This window comes from Dendrobium catenatum, unplaced genomic scaffold, assembly GCF_001605985.2.
Source record: "Dendrobium catenatum unplaced genomic scaffold, ASM160598v2 fragScaff_scaffold_459, whole genome shotgun sequence".
Lineage (NCBI taxonomy): Eukaryota > Viridiplantae > Streptophyta > Magnoliopsida > Asparagales > Orchidaceae > Dendrobium > Dendrobium catenatum.
Genome location: NW_021318921.1, coordinates 405,981 through 428,389, shown reverse-complemented (window position 1 = coordinate 428,389; position 22,409 = coordinate 405,981). Strand labels below are relative to the sequence as shown.

Below are 22,409 nucleotides of genomic sequence, written 5' to 3'. Positions count from 1 at the left end.
AACTAATTCCCTCTCAATTGTATTCAAAATTTTCCTAAACAAATTCCCCCTCTTCTTGCCCGCCACCCACCCTTGTGGGGCCCACCAGCTCAGCCGCCATCCATCAAATAACTGTTTTTTATCTTTTTCTTTTAGTTTATATCTTAATGAAAATCTTGTGCACTATGTAATTTATGCTTTTAATTAGTATTGTCGCTATGTTTATGATTGTGTTAGCATATTTTAACCGGTACGATGCATTTGTATGCTTGTGCGTTCACGTTTGCATGTGGATCTTTATGTGAACAGCATTGTGAGACTCATAGTTATGCTAGTGTTTGCGTTGAATGTGGATTGTTTTTTTATCCCGTTTTTCCAAGCTGTACTCCAGTCTCATGTTCAGGCTTCTCATATGCTTGGTTTTACTCTGATCCATAAATTTTCAACTTGGCACAAGTGTGATACACGAGGTGTGTCTAGTTTATGTAATTTATTTAATTGACCCTATGTTATTGATTTCTTGAAGTACTGCAATGCTCATTACATGCTCATGGTCTGGCATTGCAGCTAACTTCTGTGGTACTGCAATGGAAACAAATTACTTGAAACATGATCTTATTTACATCATTATCTTGAAATATTGTTGCTTTTGGGCCTGGCTGCAATTATCAAGTATGTGCATTTATGATGATGCGGTCATTGCTTGATCTATACGTTGTTGTCATAGTGGAAATTGCCCTGTTCAGATGCATTAATTTTGTTTATAAGCTGCATTTACATGAGATAACCATATTTAAAGAGTCCGATGCAATCATGTGACACATTTATTAAAGAAAAAAAAAGAGTGCAAAAACAAGAGCGCAAGGTGCATAGGCCACTGACTGGTGCCTAGCAATTGAATTTTTATGTTTTAAATTTTTATACAGCTATATTAAAAGGTGTTGTAGTTGGTGTTTTTTTTTTCAGGCAGAAGAAGCACAAAGATTGCGCAAGAGAAGAAAGGCTGAAACTATGCGATTACTCGACATGGAGAAGAGACAGAAACAACGTCTTGAAGAAATTCGAGACCTGCAGAAAAAGGTTTGGAGATTCTTACTTCTGTATCATGTAGTTTTATTTCATTTATGCTTTTTTTATAGTAATTTATATATTAATTTTGTCTACTTTGCCTTGTCTTACATTGAAGCAAAATGGGGAGTGGAAGGCTTATGTAACTGGCATGAATTATCTAGGACAAGGATTTAGGCCTTTATGGAGGCATTTAGGGTTGATGGGAAGAAAGGTGCTGCCTTGAAACCCATGCTATGGTTTAAAATTGAGGCCTGCCTTAGTGCAAGTTAAAGAAAAAAGGGGGCAATAATACACTTCGTGCTTGCCAGATGAGGCTTGGTGTTGGGCAAATATGGATCCAACATAATTTTGAATTTCTATTTTTTGTAATTGAATACGACATTGCGAATAATATATTATCTCGAAAGATGAAAATATTATTCCTCGATGGATTCAAATACAAAAATACAAATTTTATCCTAATTATTATAACTGAATTATCATAAAGAATAACATATAATTCTAGGAGATTGAAATGTTATTCACTTATGTATTCAATCACAATAACAAAGATACCTTCATTAATCTAGTAAACAAATCATCATAGGAAATGACATACCATCCCGAAGATGGAGGTATTGCTTTGCTAAGGATTCAAATATGAGAATAATGATATTTTAAATTTAAATTCCGGTTTACGGTTCCTAAAAGATTCTTCCCCTATGTTATTTAGGATCTAAATAAAGTAGAGTTCATTTTAAGCTGGGTTATTTATTTCCTATAATGACAAGTCTTTATAGTTAATTACATCTTAAGATATTGAAATCCCTTGAGAAAACTTTAATTAAGATTATGATAATCAAACTTATGATTTTCAAAGTTTATGACCAAAGTTTATGACCAAGGATTATTGAAATTTGGAAATTTCAAAAGGCATTTGTTTAAACTTGGAGCATTTTTATTTTACAAGAGTCAAAGGAGGAGAGTTAGGAAATACACGATTTTGAGAAGCTTAGAAGTATCTCAAACTATCCTATGGTTGGGCTTTATAATTTTGATTTTGAAATTTAATAGTTGAGTTGACATTTTATTAAAGATTTGGGGCTTATATTCTTAATCACAAGATCAATGAAATGCTTCGAAGGTGAGATCTTATGATGTATAATCAATCTCAGTATCATAACATAGATCTAAGTTGTATCCCAGAGTAGTGACTCAAATCTAGTTTAACGAAATGTAAACTCAGTGAGTTGGGAAATCTTTGACTCTGAAAAGAGTTTCATAAAGTCTGACACTTATGGATTTACGTTCTTGCATGGAGTGGAAATACTAGCTAAAATTCCGCCTAATTGCTTTAAGAATCTTGACTTCAATTTTATCCAAATGTAAGATGGTTAAGTTGTTGTTATTTAAGTTTTTTCGTATATAGGGCCGTCATCTAGAGTCATTCTTAAATGGCTTTGGACTTATGAAAGATTCTTATGCATCTAGAACTAAATGAAATTAAATTTTATTTTTTTTTTAATTAGTTTTTAATGCAATGCATGTTGTTAAAACGAGGATTTGAGAGGGAAAAGCTTGAAATTATTCATTACAATCTTCCCTATTTATAGATCTATACAAGATATCCTAATGAGGAAATAAATTGCATAATTAATACATAAATAATACATAAAAAATCTTTCCTAAATTCGTCCCCTCATTATGGCGTGATCCATGAGAGTATCACACGGATTGATCATTGTGTCCGTCGGATCCTTTGCAAGTCATTCTTAAATGGCTCTGGACTTATGAAAGATACTTATGCATCTAGAACTAAATGAAATTAAATTTTATTTTTTTAATTAGTTTTTAATGCAATGCATGTTAATTGACTCTTTGTAGTAATCATAATGTGGTTTTTTAAAAAAGTTTAAAAAAAGATTTTATCCTAAAAGAGCATAACTACCTTGAGATAGAACTGCACCCTTGTAGGTTCGGTGGTCTGCTTCTACCCACATGCAAGGAGGTGCCTAAAGGAGAAGAAGAGTTCAAAATGCTTTATGAGATCCCATGCGAATCCTGACTTACTTTCTAAACCAAGTATCTTCTTATGTTGTCCTAAATTTTTTTATTAGTTATGAATATAAAAATTATATTTCCTAAGAGCCTAGAGAGAAATCTAGGCAAAAGCACATGCAAGAAACAAATATAGAAAAAAAATAGGAGCAACTAAAGCGCAAACAATGTAAACAATCATCCACCCAACCACCAATAAAAACAATAAAGCAAAGTAAAAAAAAAAGATCAAAGTTAATCTGACAAATGCCACTTAATTACAATTCTTTATATACAAAGACAATCAGGTATGCCTTTAAACTACAAGCCGGATTCTACTCTTATGAATGGCGCAATTCTGAGGTATTCTCTAGAGTTTTCAATTCTTCTTTTCAGGCTCGATTTGCTCTTCCAGTAAGGCTTCCAAATGAAAAGGATCTTCCAATGAAAGGAGATTCTTTCCCTTTCATTCCTTATTCCTTTAAAGAGATAATACCACATTTTTAGACTTTCACAATTATTTTATATTTATATATTAAAAAAAAAGACTCTATGTACCACCTATAGGTTTAGGTTCTGCCTTGAGATTCATGTCAAATAGTATGAATTTTCTGGAGTCTTATCTAATCTCAGTATACGTATATTTCAATCATAATGCATCTTTGGCAAGACAATCTTGCTTTGTTTTAAAATGGTATGGCAATACATGAAAGAAGTCATAAGACTTAAGGTTTCACTTGTGGAGTATTTGTAAGCTTTGAGTGTTTTTCCGTGATTTCTTCTGCTACGAAGATGATGCGATTGGAGATAATGCTGGGAAAGAAATAGTTGATTTGTAGCACACCTTGGATGTAGGAAACCATGCTTTAGACGTTATTATATTTGTAATTAAGTTGATTGGTAAGAAAAAGTATTATAGTACTCCTTCGAAGGGCAAGTATTTTATCCTTTTCAATGAGAAACAAGTTTGTACGTCAAGTATAATACATTTCAAATATCAGTCTCCTTCTTTCATTCCTACTCCTTGGAAGGGCAAATCTATGGTTTGTAAGCTATAATCGCAAAGGAAAATTACTGTTCTTTTAAACTCCACAGGAGAAAATTGAACACTTATTCTCAAACAAGCTTAGTAGCTTTTCACGTTGATTCTGATTCTGCTTAGCTAGATGTCATTCTCCCTGAGAGTATTTTGTTGGCTCTCAGGTGAAGTTTGTGGACTTCTTAATTATGATGATGCTGGAAGTGTTAAATGTAAACTTATTATTGCTTCTTGACTTCTTTGTTATAGTTTCTTTTCTTGTATGAGGATTAGCTACTGAAATGTAAGATGTTTAGGTTCTCTACCGTTAGAAGTAAAATGGTCTGTGAAGGTGCTCAAACAAAAAAATCTAAATATCATTTTTGTTCAATAATCCAAACTGGTCAATCCTTTGTTTGTTATTCTCTCTTCAATAATGAAGACATTATTATTGATTTATTCAATCTTAATTCTAATGGGCAATCAGGCGGCATCCAGTGTGTCTGGAATTTTAAATTTATCTCACACCATCGGTAGATTCTCTATCCTGGTTATCTTCTCTATGTGATAACTTTGATTTTTCTTAATCTATTCTTGCTCCTTCATATGAATCTGAGAAGCTATTATTTTGGAAAGAAGTATTTGTCGTTGGTGCAATTGGTCTTCTAAATAGATTCTTTCTGTAAGGATGTAAATGATACCATTTGTTTGGAAGATAGATCCTCCATTGGCATTAATACTATTGATTTCTTCCTTGATTTGGTCTATTTTCCTTTTTCTTGTAGGAAGTTACTTGGTGTCCAATGATATAAATGATGAAATTTCGGTTAAACGATTGATTTTTTTATTTCACTACCAGGAGGATTGCTTTTCTAATTGTGTCTTAAAAGCTTACAGTATATTTTTCTCCGGTCACTCTACACTTTTTCCTGTGATGTTTCTCAAACTTAAGCTTCGCATCTTTTGCTTTGAGATTTTTTTTTTTTATTTTGTAAAGAGGGCTTCAAAGAGATAAAGGGCAATTGATGGATTTGCGTCACTATCTTGGATTTTGTGGTGAATTTATTTTTATGAAACTCAAACTTATTAGGAAGAAACTCAGAGTTTGGAAAGCATTTCTATATTATTTTCAAAGAAGAAAAGACTAATATGTACTCTAAATTTAATTCCATTGAAATGGATGCTGAATTGGTTCATTGTCTCTTCAAGAGTTGGAGAAAGATGATCAAGGTGATAAATGGCTTTATGATAAGCTTAAAGAGAAGGAAATCTTTTGAAACCAAAGATCTTATGTAAAAGGGCACTTGAAGGGGTACAAAAAATCCTTCTTACTTAAACAAACTTGCTAATTGTAATAGAAAAATGTCACTCATCCAGAATATTAAGGTAAGTAACACTCTTTCCTCAAAGTCTGAGAATATTATTTAATCTTTTTTCCAATTTATATAAGGATTTTTGGGTAAAAACTAACGACCTGCTTATAAGATTGATTTTCTTTGCTTTTTGTTTGTCTGGATTTTTCTTTGCTTTAGAAGAAGTCTTAGAAGTGTTTTTTTTTTCTCTTCATGCTTCTAAATCTCCTATTCTGAATGAATACTTCCATAATTTTTTTAATCATGTAGGATACTATTTGTCTTAATGTTATGAATGCATTCGATGATATTTTTTGTGGTAAGGCTTCATTAGCAGGGCTTAGTTTTGCCATATTTATCTTATTCCAAATTTTTTACTGAAGTTCTTGCCAATAAGCTCAGATTTGATGCCCAAGCTGGTTGATTCTTCTTATGGACTTTCATTTATAGCAGTAACAACCCATGAAAATTTGGAAAAATTTTTAGACTAAACACAATTAATAATTAAATTTAGCATATAAGCATGATTTAAAAAAAAAACTAGGCAAAGTCGCCCCTTGAATGGGCCGGACTAGACATACCTGAGTTAGCTAGACATTATTCGTAACGAAAATTTGGATTAATTGAAAGTTGCTGAATTAATTGGCGACTTATGAATGAACGACTTAAATTAAATATCTTTAAAAAAATTGCAAGAAATAACGAAGCGGTGGCATTGGATGCTAAAGTAAGTCGTCCTTTTAACGGGCGACTTAGATTAATCATCTATCCAAAACAATTAAGATATAGCTATTTGGTGCCATTGGATACTGAAGTAGCTATAATAAGTATGATTGAAGGCATGTGTTTTATGCTGTAAAGATGTGTTGTTCGATCGGTTAGTCTTGTCAGTGTCATCTTTATTATTTTTGTCTTTACATTCATGACATTTCAACATATTTTATATATGCTTTTTTAAATTTGAGATCTCTTACTCAATATTATTTTATTTTAGTATAAATATGTAGTTTAAGGCTCCTAGCAGGGTTAAAGTAGTTTGAAAATATTTTATGCAACTTCTTATATAGCACTTCACAATGTATTTACCAGTTATGGATTTAATTCGGACAACTCCCACGAAGCAAATGATTCAAGACGGTAGCATTCGTTTGAAAGAGAGCTTGGAGCTACCCGGTGATGAAATTTTTGAAAAAAAGGCTAAAGCTAATGAATTTTTTTGGTGTTGTATGCATTTCTAGAGCGAAGATGAAGATTGTATATTGAGGCATGTGCATGATGAGGTTATGAAAGTTAAGTTGTACAAGGCGGGCGATGATCTTAGATATGTGGGATGAAGATATGTACAACAGAGGTTCAAGGAGGATAGGCGGCATTGGGTTCCGTTGCACTTCCTCAATGGTGGGATTCGTGAGATTGGACGTGACAAAGAAGGATGTGTTGAGGAGATTATTCAAAGATCAATGGTCGATGTAGATCATTGTTTTCTTTATCACACGTGGCGTCGTAGGGATGATCAATTCCTGTTAGAGTCTTATAAGACGCTAATGAGAGTTGTTGTGTTCGGAGATAAGGAGTTTCTAAATGCAGCAGATTGACATTATATTCAGCAGGAATTTAAGAACAACTTTAAATGTTGTTTAACTCGGACACAACTTCAAGCTCGCCTCCATATGATAATAAGAAATGTCTTTCTGAATTTATTTGTTATGATGTTTTTGAAGTCTTTAGGTTTGCTTTATCTACTACTGTTAAACCGATTTATTACTGTTATTACTATTTACTTTTAATGTGTTGTAAAAGTTCTCATTTGGAACTTCTTATCCCCATTTGTATGGTATTGTCACTAAGTTCTATTTTTTGTTATATTGATTTTAAAGTAAGATTTTCTCAATAAAAAATTAAAACCTAACTGATTAAAAGCCTAATGAAATACGCGATTCATGATAGTAATCCATAATAAAAGCATAATGAAATACATGATCCATAATAAAAGCATAATGAAATACATCATATGTAGTACAATCACAGGCTCAACTAACGTCGCCTACGTGGCCTCTGGGGCAACGCATCACTGCTGGGAATGTAATGCTGCGGTGGTCGAAGAGGCCTTTCACGTAACACATGTTGTTCCTCCACAACAATGTCATCCTGAGGTATGTCAGCTGTCTGCATGGTTCTCGGTACAAAATATGGGCTAAGGTATGCATGCAAATCTGCTGACGTTTGGTAACTGATGGTAACTGAATATATCTTGAGATGGCCCTTGATCTGGAGACGAAGATGATCTTGCAAATCCATTGTAAGGCTGAGAAGCATCCTGGGTCATGGAGAGTGATGTATCATGTTCAGCTATATCATCAAAGTATCCTTGGTCCGCAATATGCATCTGTCGGCACTAGCCACGACAAAGCTCCACCACCGTGTTTATGTCCTGCTGCTTCTATGTATCCTCAGTGCCGTTGAAGTGGTGCTACAAAGCACGTTCCATACCAAGGAAGAAATCCCTTTGAAATGACAACATAACTTCTTCAATAATTTTGCAAATAAGGGTTTAAGAAATTCATGCTATGTTTCATATTTATGTATTAGAAGTGCTCTGAGGGAGCTCGATATGACGTGGTGGGAGGCTTAACAGGTTCCTTTAGCATGTGAAGTGTGGCCCATGACTTGTATCACTGTAGGTACTGATGCACAATATAGCCACTACCCTCACCAAAATGCTCCCCGGTAACTATATATCAGCGCATGCTCTTCCATATGGTTATGTGGGCTTGGTGGTATAACATCCAATTCATGTGTGGCTTCCCATGACCAAATTAGTTGATATTTCTTGACACTTGCAGGGGATGATTCCTACCCCCATAATAAGTGGGTGCGAAATTAGCATCCACTTGTAACTCACCTCCATACATTAGCATGAACGTTGCACCTCATCCACTCATAATTAAACTTGTTAAACCAAATTTATAATTACATAACTACTATTAGTATGAAAATAACATTGCAAACTGCCACTACAATTCACTTAATACATTATGAAACTTAAGTGCTTAGTATAATATATAATTTCAAAAATCCAATTAATTACTTCTAATTAACCTTTTTACCAAATAATTACTTATAATTAACTCTTTACCATAACAATTCACACAATTTTTTTATATATGTATTCTAGTGCTATAAGCACATCTGATCTGATCTGTTTTGGTGCCGTGAGCACAAAGGGAGGTATAAGTGGCCTGGATCCTATGAGATTCAGTCAGTGTCAGGGAATTTAGCTATTAATTAAATATCTGATATCTGCTATATGATTCTGATATGATTTGTTCTGTTCCGATATGATCTGTACGATTCTGATTCTGTTGATCTGATGTGTCTGATCTGTTATGTTTCTGATTTGATACAACTTCCGTTTCCGTACAGTTTTGTTGAATTGATATCTGTCCGAATCTGTTTCGATTCTGTACGGATTTGTCTGCTGTGTTGGTTTTGAGATTCTGAGGATTTTGATTGGAGGTTTGTTGCTTTACTGAGCTGTTGAGCTCACCCTTGCTTTCTGGTGGTTTTCAGGTTCTGGGAAAGGCAAGGAAGTCCAGGATTAGTTCAGAGTCTGATCAGTATAGGTACTTTTGTACTTTTGGTTTTTGTACAGTCATGGCTTTTCTGTTCTGTCTTTCTTTCTGTCGAAAGCCATGTACTGTTCTGTAGATGATTGTTTTGAGGAAATGAAATCGGATAGATGTTTTGTTCCGCTGCATTTGATGATACATAGTAGCTCTGTGTTTGTTAGTCTGTGTGAATTAATTATTTGGAAGATTCAGTTCCGAACCAAATTCCAAAGCTAGATCCTGGTTAGTGCAGCTCCGTCGCGATCCAGCACGGGCGGGATCCGTCTCGTCTCGGGTCGGGTCGTGACAAGCTTTTTTGGTATCAGAGCAATGGTTTTGGAATTTGAGAATTTTGTGAAACAGAGCTATAGGAAGTGATCAGTAAGTCTGTCTGGGGGGTAATTTTGATTTGTTTGGCTTTTTATTTTGTTGTTTTTGTGATAGTTTTCCGGATTTTCTGGATTTTTCTGTATGGATCAGCCAGACCCAGACATGACAGATGGTCAGAGTGCCGATCAGGCAGCACCAGTGGGGAGTACAGCCCCAGTGGTCGGTGCTGATACGCTTTCTCAGTTTGCTTCGGGGGGGGTGTGCACCGGCATGCTTGGAGTAGGTAGGGATTGATTGGATGGGTTTCCTTAAGTGGTCTCGTCTAAAATTAGGAGGAAATAATGAGCAAAATATTAATCTTAATTTTTATTTGAAATTAGATCCACGAATTGAACACTTTCCTAATATGGATTATGTCGATTTAGGAAAGAATTCAAAATTTGAATTTGAAATTAGATTTTGAATTGGAGTTCCCTCCTAATCTTCATGCTCTACTTTTGGAAAGAAGCAAAACAATTAATTTTGGATCCATGGGAGGGGAAAGCCGGCGGCTAGGGTTTGGGCGGCTTTAGGCTAGAGAGGGAAGGGGTGTGGGTTAAGTGGAGTTGACTTGTTGTTTGGGGTGGAAAGATGATTGATCGGTGGCTTGGAATGGAGGATTTGGTGAAGGCCGGTGGTGAGGAAGGGGGGGGAGCTAAGGCCGGTGGCTTGAAGAAGAGAAGAAGAGAAAAAACTAAAAGAAAATTGATAGAACCACGAACTCGGACGCTTCCAAGGTTTGTGGGTGATCCGTTGACCTTCACCAAGGGACTTCTCCAAAGCTTTCTCCAAAAACTCTCAAACTCTCTCAAAACACACAAGTGTAGGAATTTTCATAATATTCATTCATTAACCCTCAAAAAAGAAGATGGAGGCTTTAAATAGCTCATACAATGAGAAAATACAAAGTACTACTATGCCCCTAGGGCTTACTATTGCCTACACCTTAAGTAAGGGCAAAAATGAAAAAAACATAATAAAACTTCATAAATAAAACTAATACATCAAAAATAAAAATGAAAATCAAAAGTAGAGCGGTGTAATCATGGCCGTAGATCTACGGCCACGCCTCTGATAAACTTTCCATGTCCTGATGTCCTCATCAACTTTATTCTTATTCTTATTATTATTATTGAATTTTTAATTGTTTGATTGACAAAGTTGATGGCATTGGAAAAATTTTTTATTGAATGGCAAGGATGCAGGTAAGGGCCTCAATCATGCTAGCAGGGAAAATATTCATAGGGCTAGAGAATTCTATGGTCTTTGTATCAAATATCTTATAGCCTTTATATCTTTTGTCAAAACAAATGTATTTTAACCCCGATGATTCTTTTCTAATGAGCACCTGTTATTAAGAAAAAAAATATATCTATAATTGCGATCCATCTAGTTTTTGGATCAAGATAGCTTCGTTGGTTGACTCTTCAATATTAATTAAATATGTTCTTAAATATGTACAACCTTGTTTTCTTAGCAATTGTAGGGATGTTCATAATGGTAGGTTTAAAAAAATAATAATAATGGTAGGTTTAACAAATTTTGGTCAGGTAATTAGATCGAGGGTTTTCTTGTTATCTATCAAATTCAAAGGGCTTTTTGATATCAGTCACTATCCATTATATGCTCAATTAACTCCTAATACACTAATGATTTGGAATGGCATCCAATGGCCAAGGAATTTTCCTTTACAATTATCTTATAATGTTATTTTCTTCGACTTTCATATCATTAAGGTTGACGTATCCTATTCAAAGATGCTTCTTATTAGTTCCTCTCTAATGATAATTTCATTTTGAATTTTTGTGTAACTTCTTGATGGATGAGGGTATCACTTGCGTTTATTCGATCTCGAATTTAATGATCACTTTGAAATCTTGATTCATGTTTGAATGATTTATATCATAAGGTTATAAGGTAAAGTTCATTTTTTATAAATTGGGCATTATCCTCTCTTGCATTTGTAGTACATTTAATGCTGATTGCATCTTCTCTTCAATTGTTAGATCATTTGTAATATTTAAAGGTGATTATATCGGTTGTTCAAAACTAATATCTCTCTTTTTTTTTTATTGCTCGTTAATTCTATTTTGTTTTGTGTAGTTTTTTTGTTTGTTCTCTTTTTTATTTCTTATTTCTTCTTTGTAACTTGTTTTGCTGATTTTAATGAGAAGGGTTTATCTTACTTTTTGGATTTATTTATATATGCATACATATATCGAGGTGGGGTTAGGGGGAGTGGGTAACTTTATAGGTGATTAGGAAATATGCCTTATCATCTATAAGGTGTTTAGTTGTGATTCCAATTAATGTAATAAGATCACTCCAACGCCAAAATTGTTACAGACCTAATGATAGGCCGTTTCTAATTTTCTTCTTGATCTTTAAATTTATCTTTGGCTTGCATGCTATGATGCACCGACACACCTCTTGAAGAGAGAATGCAGTGTCGGACACTGACACATGTCAGACACGGCTAGGACACGTGTCAAACACGGCAGACATGTGTCTGATTAAAATAATGTTTAAATTTAATCCGACACGTCTGGGACACGTTTCGGACACGGCTGGGACACGTGTCGGACACGGCTGGGACACATGTCGGATGCATCTGTGACACATGTCGGACATGGTTGGGACACATTTGTCCTAATTTTTTATGATAAAATTATTTTAATTATAAATAGATGATATCCAATAAACTATTATGAGGGAGAACTAGAGAATTGTAGAAGTAAATAGATATATTCTTTGTGATTTGGATTAGAGGATAAAGAAATATTATGGGAGAGAACTAGAGAAGTAAATAGATACAAAGAAGAACCAACTTTCATTATATGATATTCAATGAACTATTGCAAATCTTTCTTTTGATGAAACAGAGTTGGAAGCAATGATATTCAATGAGGATATTGAAGACCAAAAACAAACCTCTGAAGCTAATCTTAGTTGTTGTAGCAAGTTGTTATTTGCTTATTTTTGTGGTTGTATTAGACATTTTGTACTAAATATTTTATATTATAATCTAGACAAGTTATTATGCCATTCATTTATTATTATTATTTCATTTTTAATATGATCTTACATTAATATCTACACGCTATATAAAAAAAATGTAATGCCGTGTCCGCGCCGTACCTGTGTCCTATATTTTCAAAAAAAGTCGTGTGTCGGTGTCCGTGTATCATAGCTTGTATGGTATTTTCTTTGAATTCATTGTTCATTGATTGAATTCATTGAATGCAGAGTGGGGTGAATCTGGATTTAGAGAGTGCATTTTGGAGAGAAAATATCCCTGGTAGGGGTGTTAGCCTATGAATAAACTTAAAAAAATTGGGTTGTGTTTCAACTCAATTTTTGAATGGGCAAGGTTCATGTCAAGGTAGATTTGGGTGGATCATACCCCCTCCTGACCTGCAACTAAAATTTAAGATAAATTGGTTTGTTTAAAAATTTGTGTTGTGATCAAATGAAATACATATAATAATAAGATTAAATTGGATTCAAGTCAATATTTAGCCAAAATTAAATGGGTTAATGTGTTGACTTGTATGAATTGGTTTGGATTTGGGTTTAAGCCTACTTGGGTTGGGTTTATTTCAACCCTAATTCAAACTCGGCTCGTTGATCAGAATTAACACACTTAATGGCTAGGAATTTCGAACAAGGAAATCCCGAAAAGAGGAGTTAACACATGGATTTGCACCAGAGAGACAAATAAAGAGGGATTTTAACACTCAAGTTCTAAAGAAAAGAGGTCATTCAGATGATGCAATTCAGTAGTGAGCAGTCATTGTAGGGGAGAGAATAGAGGAGAAAATTTAGTAGGAAAAGAGGACTTAGGTTTGCGATTCAATTCATAATAAATAATTATTTATTTATTATGTTGAGCATAATAGAGATAAGATGTGAAGATGGATGTGCACCAAAATGAGAAAGGATATATTAAGGAATGATTATATTACAGGAACAATTAGAGTAATGTTTATTGAAGTTATGATTTAAAATAGACTTGGGTGGTTTAGATATGTACATTGAATGATAAAAAATATACTATTAGACGAGTCGCTAAAATTAATATTTGAGTATTAGGAAGGAGAATGGGTAGAACTAAGGTCAGCTTGGATAAAAGTTCAAAATAATGTGCAGAGGATAGATTTAACAACTTTGGCAAAACTTAATATGAATAAATGGAATATGAGGATTCTTAAAGCTGACCCTAAATAGTTGGGATAATGATAATAAGTTGAATAAATAATCCATTACAATACAACCATACCCATATTTATAGGAATAAGATTACATGAAAATTTCTAATTATTTAAGATTTAAATTTAGATAATTCATATGAATAAGAGAAATACTAAAATAATTCTATAGATGAGGATAATTCACCTAATTGTCACATGACAATCAATTACATAAAAATAAATAAATTAGTAGAAATTATTAAAAAAATATAGAATAAACTAGAACTATTTTTTATACATGTCTCTTGTACTACCCTCAATTTTCCTCTTTTTTTGCTGATTCCTCATGTATTGTTGTACAGGCTTCTTTTTTCATTTCTTGCTGTCTAATGCTGAGTTTTTCCCCCTCAAATTCAGGATGAGGAAACCATACAACTGAAAGAACGGATTCGTACTGAAGTAATAAAGGATCTCAAAAGGGTGGAAATGACTTGCAGGGACATGGCTTCAGTGCTGCGTGCTTTAGGGATTCATGTCAAAGGTGGTTTTTCTCCTACGGTGAATGAGGTGAACTACATAATTTCTTCTATTCCATGATTCTTCAGCCTCGTCATAATATTTTAGTTAACAGTAAATTTATTTTGGAGTGTGAAGAGGAGGGTAGGCGCAAAGCCGGCACATGCTTCTTATCCTCGTATTGGGTTTCGGATTAATCTGATCTAATGATATGTGATCACTGGCATGTTCTGATGGGTTGTGCGTACCCAATAAACAGAATAATATCAATATAATAATTAATTATTTTCTTTGTTTTAAATTGTCTTAATTTTTTTTTAATCATCTGGAATGAATCATTAATCATAAGGTGAATGCTTATCATTTTAATAACGGGTAGGAAAAAGATTTGATGGAAGCTTGTGTTCTAGAACTTAAGGTAATCACTTGATTGCTAATTATTTTACCAATTGTACTTGTCCATCATGTCACTTGAAATGCTGGGAAAAGAATTTGACAGAATCATTTTATGTGATCCTAGAATGCAGCAGTGCAAATTGTTCATGGAGAATGTTATTCCTTGAAACACTGTCCTTCTAGTAATTAGTGATAATTTTCTTGCATCTGACCGCAAGTGTAATGTAACGAGATAATGATCAGAATGATCCCTTAACTTTTTACAAAGGATCAAAATAATTTCCGACTATTTATAAGTCCCATTTTAATCCGTTCACTTTTTAAATAGAAACCTAAATGATCTAATCAAATGATTAATTTGATTTTTATTTAAATAGTCAAGGGATTAAATTGACATTTTTATTTAGTCAGAGATTATTTTAGTCATTCAGAAAAATTTGAAGAGTTTAATTTGACATAATCATTTTATGTGTTCCTAGAACACGGTAGTGCAAATTGTTCCTGGATAATGCTATTCTTTGAAACATAAATATCCTTCTAGTGATTAGTGTAATTTTCTTGCATTTGACAGTAAGTGTAATTTAACGAGATAACTATCAGAATGGTTCCATGACTTTTTACAAAGAATCAAAATGATTCTCCACTATTTAGAAGTCCCATTTTAATTCATTGATTTTTCAAATAGAATCCTAAATCATCCCATTGGAAGGATTAATTTGGTTTTTATTTAAAGAGTCAAAGGATTAAATTGACATTTTTATATAGTTAGAGATTATTTTGATCCTTCTGAAAAAAATAGGGGATTAATTTGATCATTTTCTCATAATTTAACCAATCATGATATGTTTTCTTGAAAAGTAAGTTAGGATAGCCTTCATTGATGATTGCAAGTTTTAGATTAGCTTCAGGAAGATGATGACCGCATGAAGCTAACAATTCAAAATATAGCATTGAGGGCAGACCTAATTTGTTCCCCTCCCTCTGATATTTACCCAACTGTTTCCACATATTATGAAGACGCCCTGGATTCTAGTTTAGCTGCTTTAAGCCAAGCTCTTTATAACAAAGCATCCATAAAAAGACAACTGATTGTTTATTCTAATGTAATTTGCTCTTTATTTGTATCTTTCCAATATTGTTTTATTGAATATACAGAAACAAGTTCAACTGTACTTTGTGATTTATACATAACTCTCTTCCGTTAAGTTGCATTAAATATTTTTCTCTTGATGGAAAGAACTTGGATTCATTTTTAAAAAAGAAAACATGCAAAATTGTGAAAGCTAATTAGTACATAAATCTTCCAGTCTGATGGTGCTATATTATGTTTCGGCTATGTTGATGTGATAACTTTGTAACTATTTAGACTTCGTTTTGGACGGCTTCTTTGTTGCTTTTTAAAATAGCTTTCTTATAGAAAATTTTGTATAAAAAACTATTTTAGAAAGCAAAAAAAAAGCTGTCCCAAATAAAGTCTTAGGCTTCGTTTGGGACAGCTTTTTTGCTGCTTCCTAAAATGGCTTTTTAGTACAAAAAGAAAAATTTTTATACTAAAAAGTTGCTTTTAGAAGTAATAAGAAAGTCGTCCCAAACGAAACCTTAATCTATTTCCTATGTTTAAATTCATTGTACACATTTTCACATCAGCCACTAAAATGTTCTAGGGGTGGAAGGGACGTCGATGTTTCTTTAGTAAGATCAATGATTCTAAGTTTATGCTTTTTTTTTTGACAGATCAATGCTGCGTATAAACAAGCTTTGCTTAGATTTCATCCAGATCGAGCTTCGAGAACTGACATTCGACAGCAGGTAGAAGCTGAGGAAAAGTTCAAATTGATATCTCGTTTGAAGGAGAAGCTGTTACTGTAGTTCGATAGTATTTTAGGACATTTAGAAGTCTCAAAATATATTATATTGACTCACTGCAACTACTGCTGCTGTACAAAATATACACCCAACTCATAGGATTGTATGGCAAAATTTATTTAAGGAATTCTTCACAGAAGATAGTGAGGAACGATCAAAAAGACCATTTGAATATGCATAAGGATTAGTGTTTCATTGATGGTGTTCAAATTTTCTTATATGGCACAAATCATAATGCAGACTTAATGGTTTTTATCATTCCTCGCAAAAAAAATCCTGTATTGCGTTGCTACCTCTCTCATGTAAAGTCTCTTGCAGGCAACTCCTGAGTTACAAATTTTTGTCTGCTATACAGTTTCTCAAGTATGTTTTGCTTGAACGTTTTCTTTTAATCTATTTTTTAAGAGTATCCATTGCCTTGATTAGCCGATATTGCAGAGATGCCACTGAAAGTGTGCTGGGGATAAACAAGTTCTCTTCAACTTGGCAGAACTTACACCTTAGTATCAAGAGTGGACAATGGATCTCTCTGCTAGGTTTGATGTTAGGGGTGTAATTGGGGAAACTATTCTGGGCGGAGTCCGGACGGGGAGAAACATTCGAATTTGTTGTGTATTTACTGCATATATGTAAATACTCGACAAATATTCAGTTGTGAGTATTTGCTGAGTATTGCTAATTTGCGAGTATTTATAAATATTCAGTAAATACACAGCAATATAGACGGTTCTTCTTGTCTAGATTTTGCACATAATAATTTCTTGTGTAATTGAGTTGATAAACTAATGAGATGTCTTAATTTATGGATCCTTACTCTTGAGGGTGATGATGGGAGGTGGAAAGGGGGTTTCTGATGGTAGAAAGCAAAGCCCTACATGGGGTCTTGGTTGGGTACCCATACTTTACTTGGACGGGCTTCGCCACCCACGCTCACCTATAGTGACTTTCAAGTGTCATATTCACCTATATTTGCCTACTTTCCATACTATTTGAATGCAGTCTGCCACGAATTGATAGTCTTGAGGCTTGTTGCTCTTCGCTCTGATTGCAAACTTTCAAGCCGCATATTAAAATTTATCGTAGTCACAGCGTGGTTAAGTGTTGCACACTACGTAGTGAGGATTGCAGTAATATAAGATATACAGTGATTATCAATGTAAATCGATTTATCCACCGATGTTGAGTACCCATCCATACCGACCCACAAATCTATGAGCATACTCATATCCACTCATACCCAATGCAGGGCACTGGTAGAAAGTTGATTATTTTGGATTATAAATATATTTGTAAGTTAAATAAAGTTAGGACTTCTAGTCATAGATGCCACTCAAGCTCTGCACTTCTCCATTTAGGTTGATAGGGATTTCATCTGATAAGAAAAAATGAAGTTGAAGCAAGATTTGCAATTGTTAATGAGTTAACATCCAGAGAAGTATAAATCTTACTACAAATTCTATAAATTATCATTTGGTTTCAACAGCAGAAGGGTAGGTCCTGAATTCTAATCCAAAGGGGAATGGCTAAGAACTCTTTCTTAAGCTTGAAGTAAGGATCCAAAAAGGAATCATGGCCTCCTCGTTCATGTAAGATCACAATCTTTGTGACCTGAGAACTTAAAAAGAGTAAAAATTATTTATTTTCATCAGGAGCAAATTATTTATTTTCGATCTAAAGCCCTTCATATGCTTGTCCCATTTGAGCACAACTCAATGTGAAGTTATAGCAAAGGGTTATAATTAATGTGACAAATAGTTTATTAAGGGGATGTTTGGTTAGCTCCATAAGTAATGCAATAGTTTTTTTTCCCTACATTTCAAAATTTTTATGTTTTGCCTAAAGTAAAAGAAATGCAAAGTGAACTTTTGAAGGATTTGAAAGTGTGAAAAACCTATTCTTTTGTTGGATTTGAAAATTGTCAAAATCGGGCAATTTCTAAATCTCATATTATGGTTGTTTGTGATTCGTGATCGATGTTGTCTACCACTGCCATCTGCTATAGTTTGCATGCCACCACTATCCACCACCGCCGTCACCGTCTGTCACCCATCACCACCACTACACCGACCTTATCATTGCTTATGCTCTCATTCATATTTCAATCCATTTGAAATATGTCATTAAAAAAATTTCAATGCATTTAATTTGCATCCAACTATATAAATCCTACACTTTAAAATGCATGCATTTAGAATATTGTGTTTTAAAATTATATGTATTTTAAAACATCCAACTAAATTGTCCCTAAATACTCTTAAGAGAGGGGTCAATATTAGGCCAAATTCCAAAAAATTGACTTAAAGTTAGTATAAAAAATTTATGTTCGGGTCAATCAATGTAAAATTTGGATTGGGTTCATATCAATTGAAGTGGCTCAAAAAATTTTGGATTGGGTTCAAGTCAACCCAAAAAATGATTAACTATATATTTTTTCTTAAATAAAGAACTAATTAACTTGTTCTCTTAATAGGATATAATGAAAAAAAAAAATTCATGTAATGGGATAAAGGCTTGATATTGTTTGAAGAATATATATATATATATTGAAAGCTTACTCATTTCCATATTGAGTTGAGTTGACACTCATTATATATATATATATTTTGAAAGCTTACTCATTTCCATATTGAGTTGAGTTGACACTAACCCATCATCACTTTTGAGTTTGTTCAATATCACTTTTTCAATGCTTTTGCTTTTGAGACCGTTGCCACACCTCCATTTGACTATAACTTTCTTATTGCTATTTTTATATTTTTGTTGTGAGAATTAATTTCTTACAACTAAATCTTTTAGAGTGGTAGTTGTAATAAATTTCTTACAAATAGAGCGAAATCACATTGTAAACGAAGCCAGAAAAATTGCATTTGGAGCTATATTAAAGTTTTGTCTCGTCCCAGGTGTGACGCTAGCCCACAACTGTGGGCATCTTTGATTAACTGAAGCCTCCAAGAGGATTATGGAATGCATAATACATTGCCTTTAAATAAAAATCCATGTCGCAGGGAATAATCAACAAAGGGTTTAACAAGTGAACACTGGGTATAGTTCTTTAAAGCAATCCAATTTAATCATCTTAGTTTGGAGCTGAATCATCATAGCAGCTCCGCGACTAAGTGCATTAGTGACCCTATTTCAAGAACCCAACTTATGCCTCCAGACAAATGCGAATTTCTACAGAAAAATGATCTAACGGATGTGCATTCAGCTGATGTTTTTATGATTATTGATAAATTATAGTGCTTGATGATGCATATCTCAAAATCCTAATGTAAAAGGTAATGCTCCCAATATTTGGGTGCTCAAACTACTATATATAACTCTTGCTTGTAGACGGTTCACATTTAACATGTCGAACTGAGATTTTCATTGTAATACTCTGTCGGTCGATCCAATTGAGATAAGATAGCTATGATGCCAACTGCATAAGCATTAGTATCAACCTTAAACTGTTTTTCAAAGTTAGATAACACTAGCATAGGTGCTGAACTCATAGCAATTTTAACAGCTTTGAAACTCCATTGTTGAGCCAGGGACCAATTAAAGCTTTTAAAACAATATGCAATTGAAACCATAACGATGCTGAAACCATGAATGAAATGTTAGTAAAATGGGCAAGGCCGTGAAAGTTTCAAACGTCACATAAGGTCTATGGTGTTAGCCATTCCCTGATGGCTACAACCTCTTATGGATCAGCAGATACACCTTCCTCTTTTGCAATAAACCCAAGGAAGTATACTCTTGATGTAGCAAAATCACACTTTGCTAAATTAACATGTAGTTTGTGATATGTCAAGGTTTGAAAAACCTGAGTAAGATGATCCACATGTTCGGAGAGGTTGCTGCTATAAACGAGGATATCATCAAAGTAAACAACACAAAACTTTCATGGAAAAGATTTTAATACCTCATTCATCAATCACATTAACGTGGAAGGAGCATTACATAATCCAAATGACATCACTTTCCACTCGTACAATCTTTTGTATGTTTTGAAGGTCGTCTTCCACTTGTCTCCAGGTCGAATGTGTTTTTGGTGATATTCGCTACGAAGGTCTAGCTTGGAGAATATGCTAGCACCCATTAGTTTATCTAATAAGTCCTTAATCTGGCGGATGAAAAAATGATATTTGACTGTAATTTTATTGATTGTCCGGCTGTCGATGGACATTCTCCATTGACCATCTTTCTCTTGTATAAGGAGATCATGTACGACACAAGGACATAAACTCGGCTGAATGAGTTGTTTAGGTATAAGATCATCGACTATCTCCTACAAAATGTTATGTTCCTTCGGATTCAAATTGTAATGTGGCAGATTTGGCAAACCATCTCCTAGTGTGAACTCAATTTGATGTTGTATTGTCATTAATGGAGAAAAAAAAACACATGGTAGTTCTGATGGCCCACTGTAATAATGTTTGAACTGGCTCAAGTGGGTGTTTTAAATTTGTTTCAGTATGCTTTTCCATGACTACTAAGGGAAAAAAGTAGCATTAACCTCACAACTAGCATGCATAAGTGTTGAACCAAATATAATGTTAAGGCTAATTTATTTTGTTCATTCATGGCAGATGATTTCTCAGTATTCAGTAAAATTCATAGTCTCTTACACTTCCAATCAAATGAATAAGTGTTTTGTCGGTCATCATATATAGCTTCACTGTCATATTATTAGGGCCAACCCTAGATTATGTGGCATATATTCATATCAAGGACCACATAGTACTTCACAAGAGTATTGTTTCCAATTGATAACACCACTCAACACATTTTTGAAATAGGGATGTATATTCCAAGCTTAACCTAGCTTATTTTATAAGGTTGGGGTTTTTTAGTGAGTTTTAGCTACAATACTTGAACTAGTGAAAGTGACACAATATTTCAGTACAGCCATTGTTTATTAATACATCACATACTTTCCCATTGATTGTATATCGTGTGCGGAAAATGACATTCCATTGTGAGCTAATGAGCTATTGAGGCACTATCAATAGCTTATCTAAGATGTAGATTACAACTTCACCTTCGTCCACCATAATATCTTCCATTTCAGCCTCTCCATCATCCCCCACTGCATCATCATAATTCATCATCTACAATCTGAATCTATGGTTAGTGGGGACATTCATTTGATTTGTGTCCAGGTTAAAAACATCTAAAGCATTTGAGATTGGTAGGCTTTGAGTATAGATTTTATTTTATTGTGGTGCGTTGGAGAGCAACCATCTTAGTTGGCTGAAGGCTATTGTGGTGGTGCTGAATTCTATTTACTCACATGAGGTGATGATTTTGATTCATCCTAGGATACAGAACAAACATAATTTAATTCCAACATGCCTTGGATGGATTCTTTTGATCCCCAAAGATAGTGTGCTGACAGTTGATGGTCGGATTCATGCAAATTATTACGAGCACTTAATATGTAAAATTCCTTTGTATACTCACAAACTGAACGCATTCCTTGGGCACAATATTGATATTTTATATAAAGCATTTGTTCAAAGTCAGTTGGTAGGAAATGACCTCGCAATAACTGTTTTATACAATTCCATCTTTGAACTTAGCCCCTCCCTTCACAGTGCCATGACTGTAACAACTATTTCCACCAAGTGCTCGTACCTCCCTTTAAGCGACAAACAACATATTTCATTTGTTTGTCGGGGGCTATTCCCCTGGATCTTTCACAATCCAAACAATTCTCAAAATGCAATCTCTAATAAAAAAAATCCAATTTAAATCAAAATTCACTCGAGTGCCTTTGAAATATGTCGTGTGGTCTACGCATCGGTGGAAGGACAGGGTATTCCTCAACTTCTAAGTTTGTAACATAAATATGATGAAGTAGTTCTTCTCCCTTAGAATCTTAAATATTTGGTATGGTTTCTAGGCATCTTCTTCTTTCCTGTTCCAATAAATTGTTACCACGAGTTGCTATTGGTATGGTAGCTGAAGCCATTCATCGTGGATTTAGGCTGAATCCTCCACCTAAACGAATAGCTTACAGTTCTTGCCTCATATCAATGGC

At 34.0% G+C, this 22,409-nt stretch overlaps 1 protein-coding gene across 2 annotated transcripts in view; it reads left to right on the top strand.

Moving 5' to 3' along the window:
* Positions 1 to 16,639, top strand: part of LOC110112596 — a 36,894-nt gene extending 20,255 nt beyond the window's left edge. For both annotated transcript variants that reach the window (XM_020844883.2, XM_028694339.1), the window contains 3 exons: positions 946 to 1,059; positions 14,021 to 14,170; positions 16,250 to 16,639. In XM_020844883.2, coding sequence (XP_020700542.1) covers positions 946 to 1,059; positions 14,021 to 14,170; positions 16,250 to 16,384 — 399 coding nt within the window. In that variant the 3' untranslated portion in view covers positions 16,385 to 16,639. The remainder of the gene's footprint in view (positions 1 to 945; positions 1,060 to 14,020; positions 14,171 to 16,249) is intronic.
* The last annotated feature ends 5,770 nt before the right edge of the window (positions 16,640 to 22,409 follow it).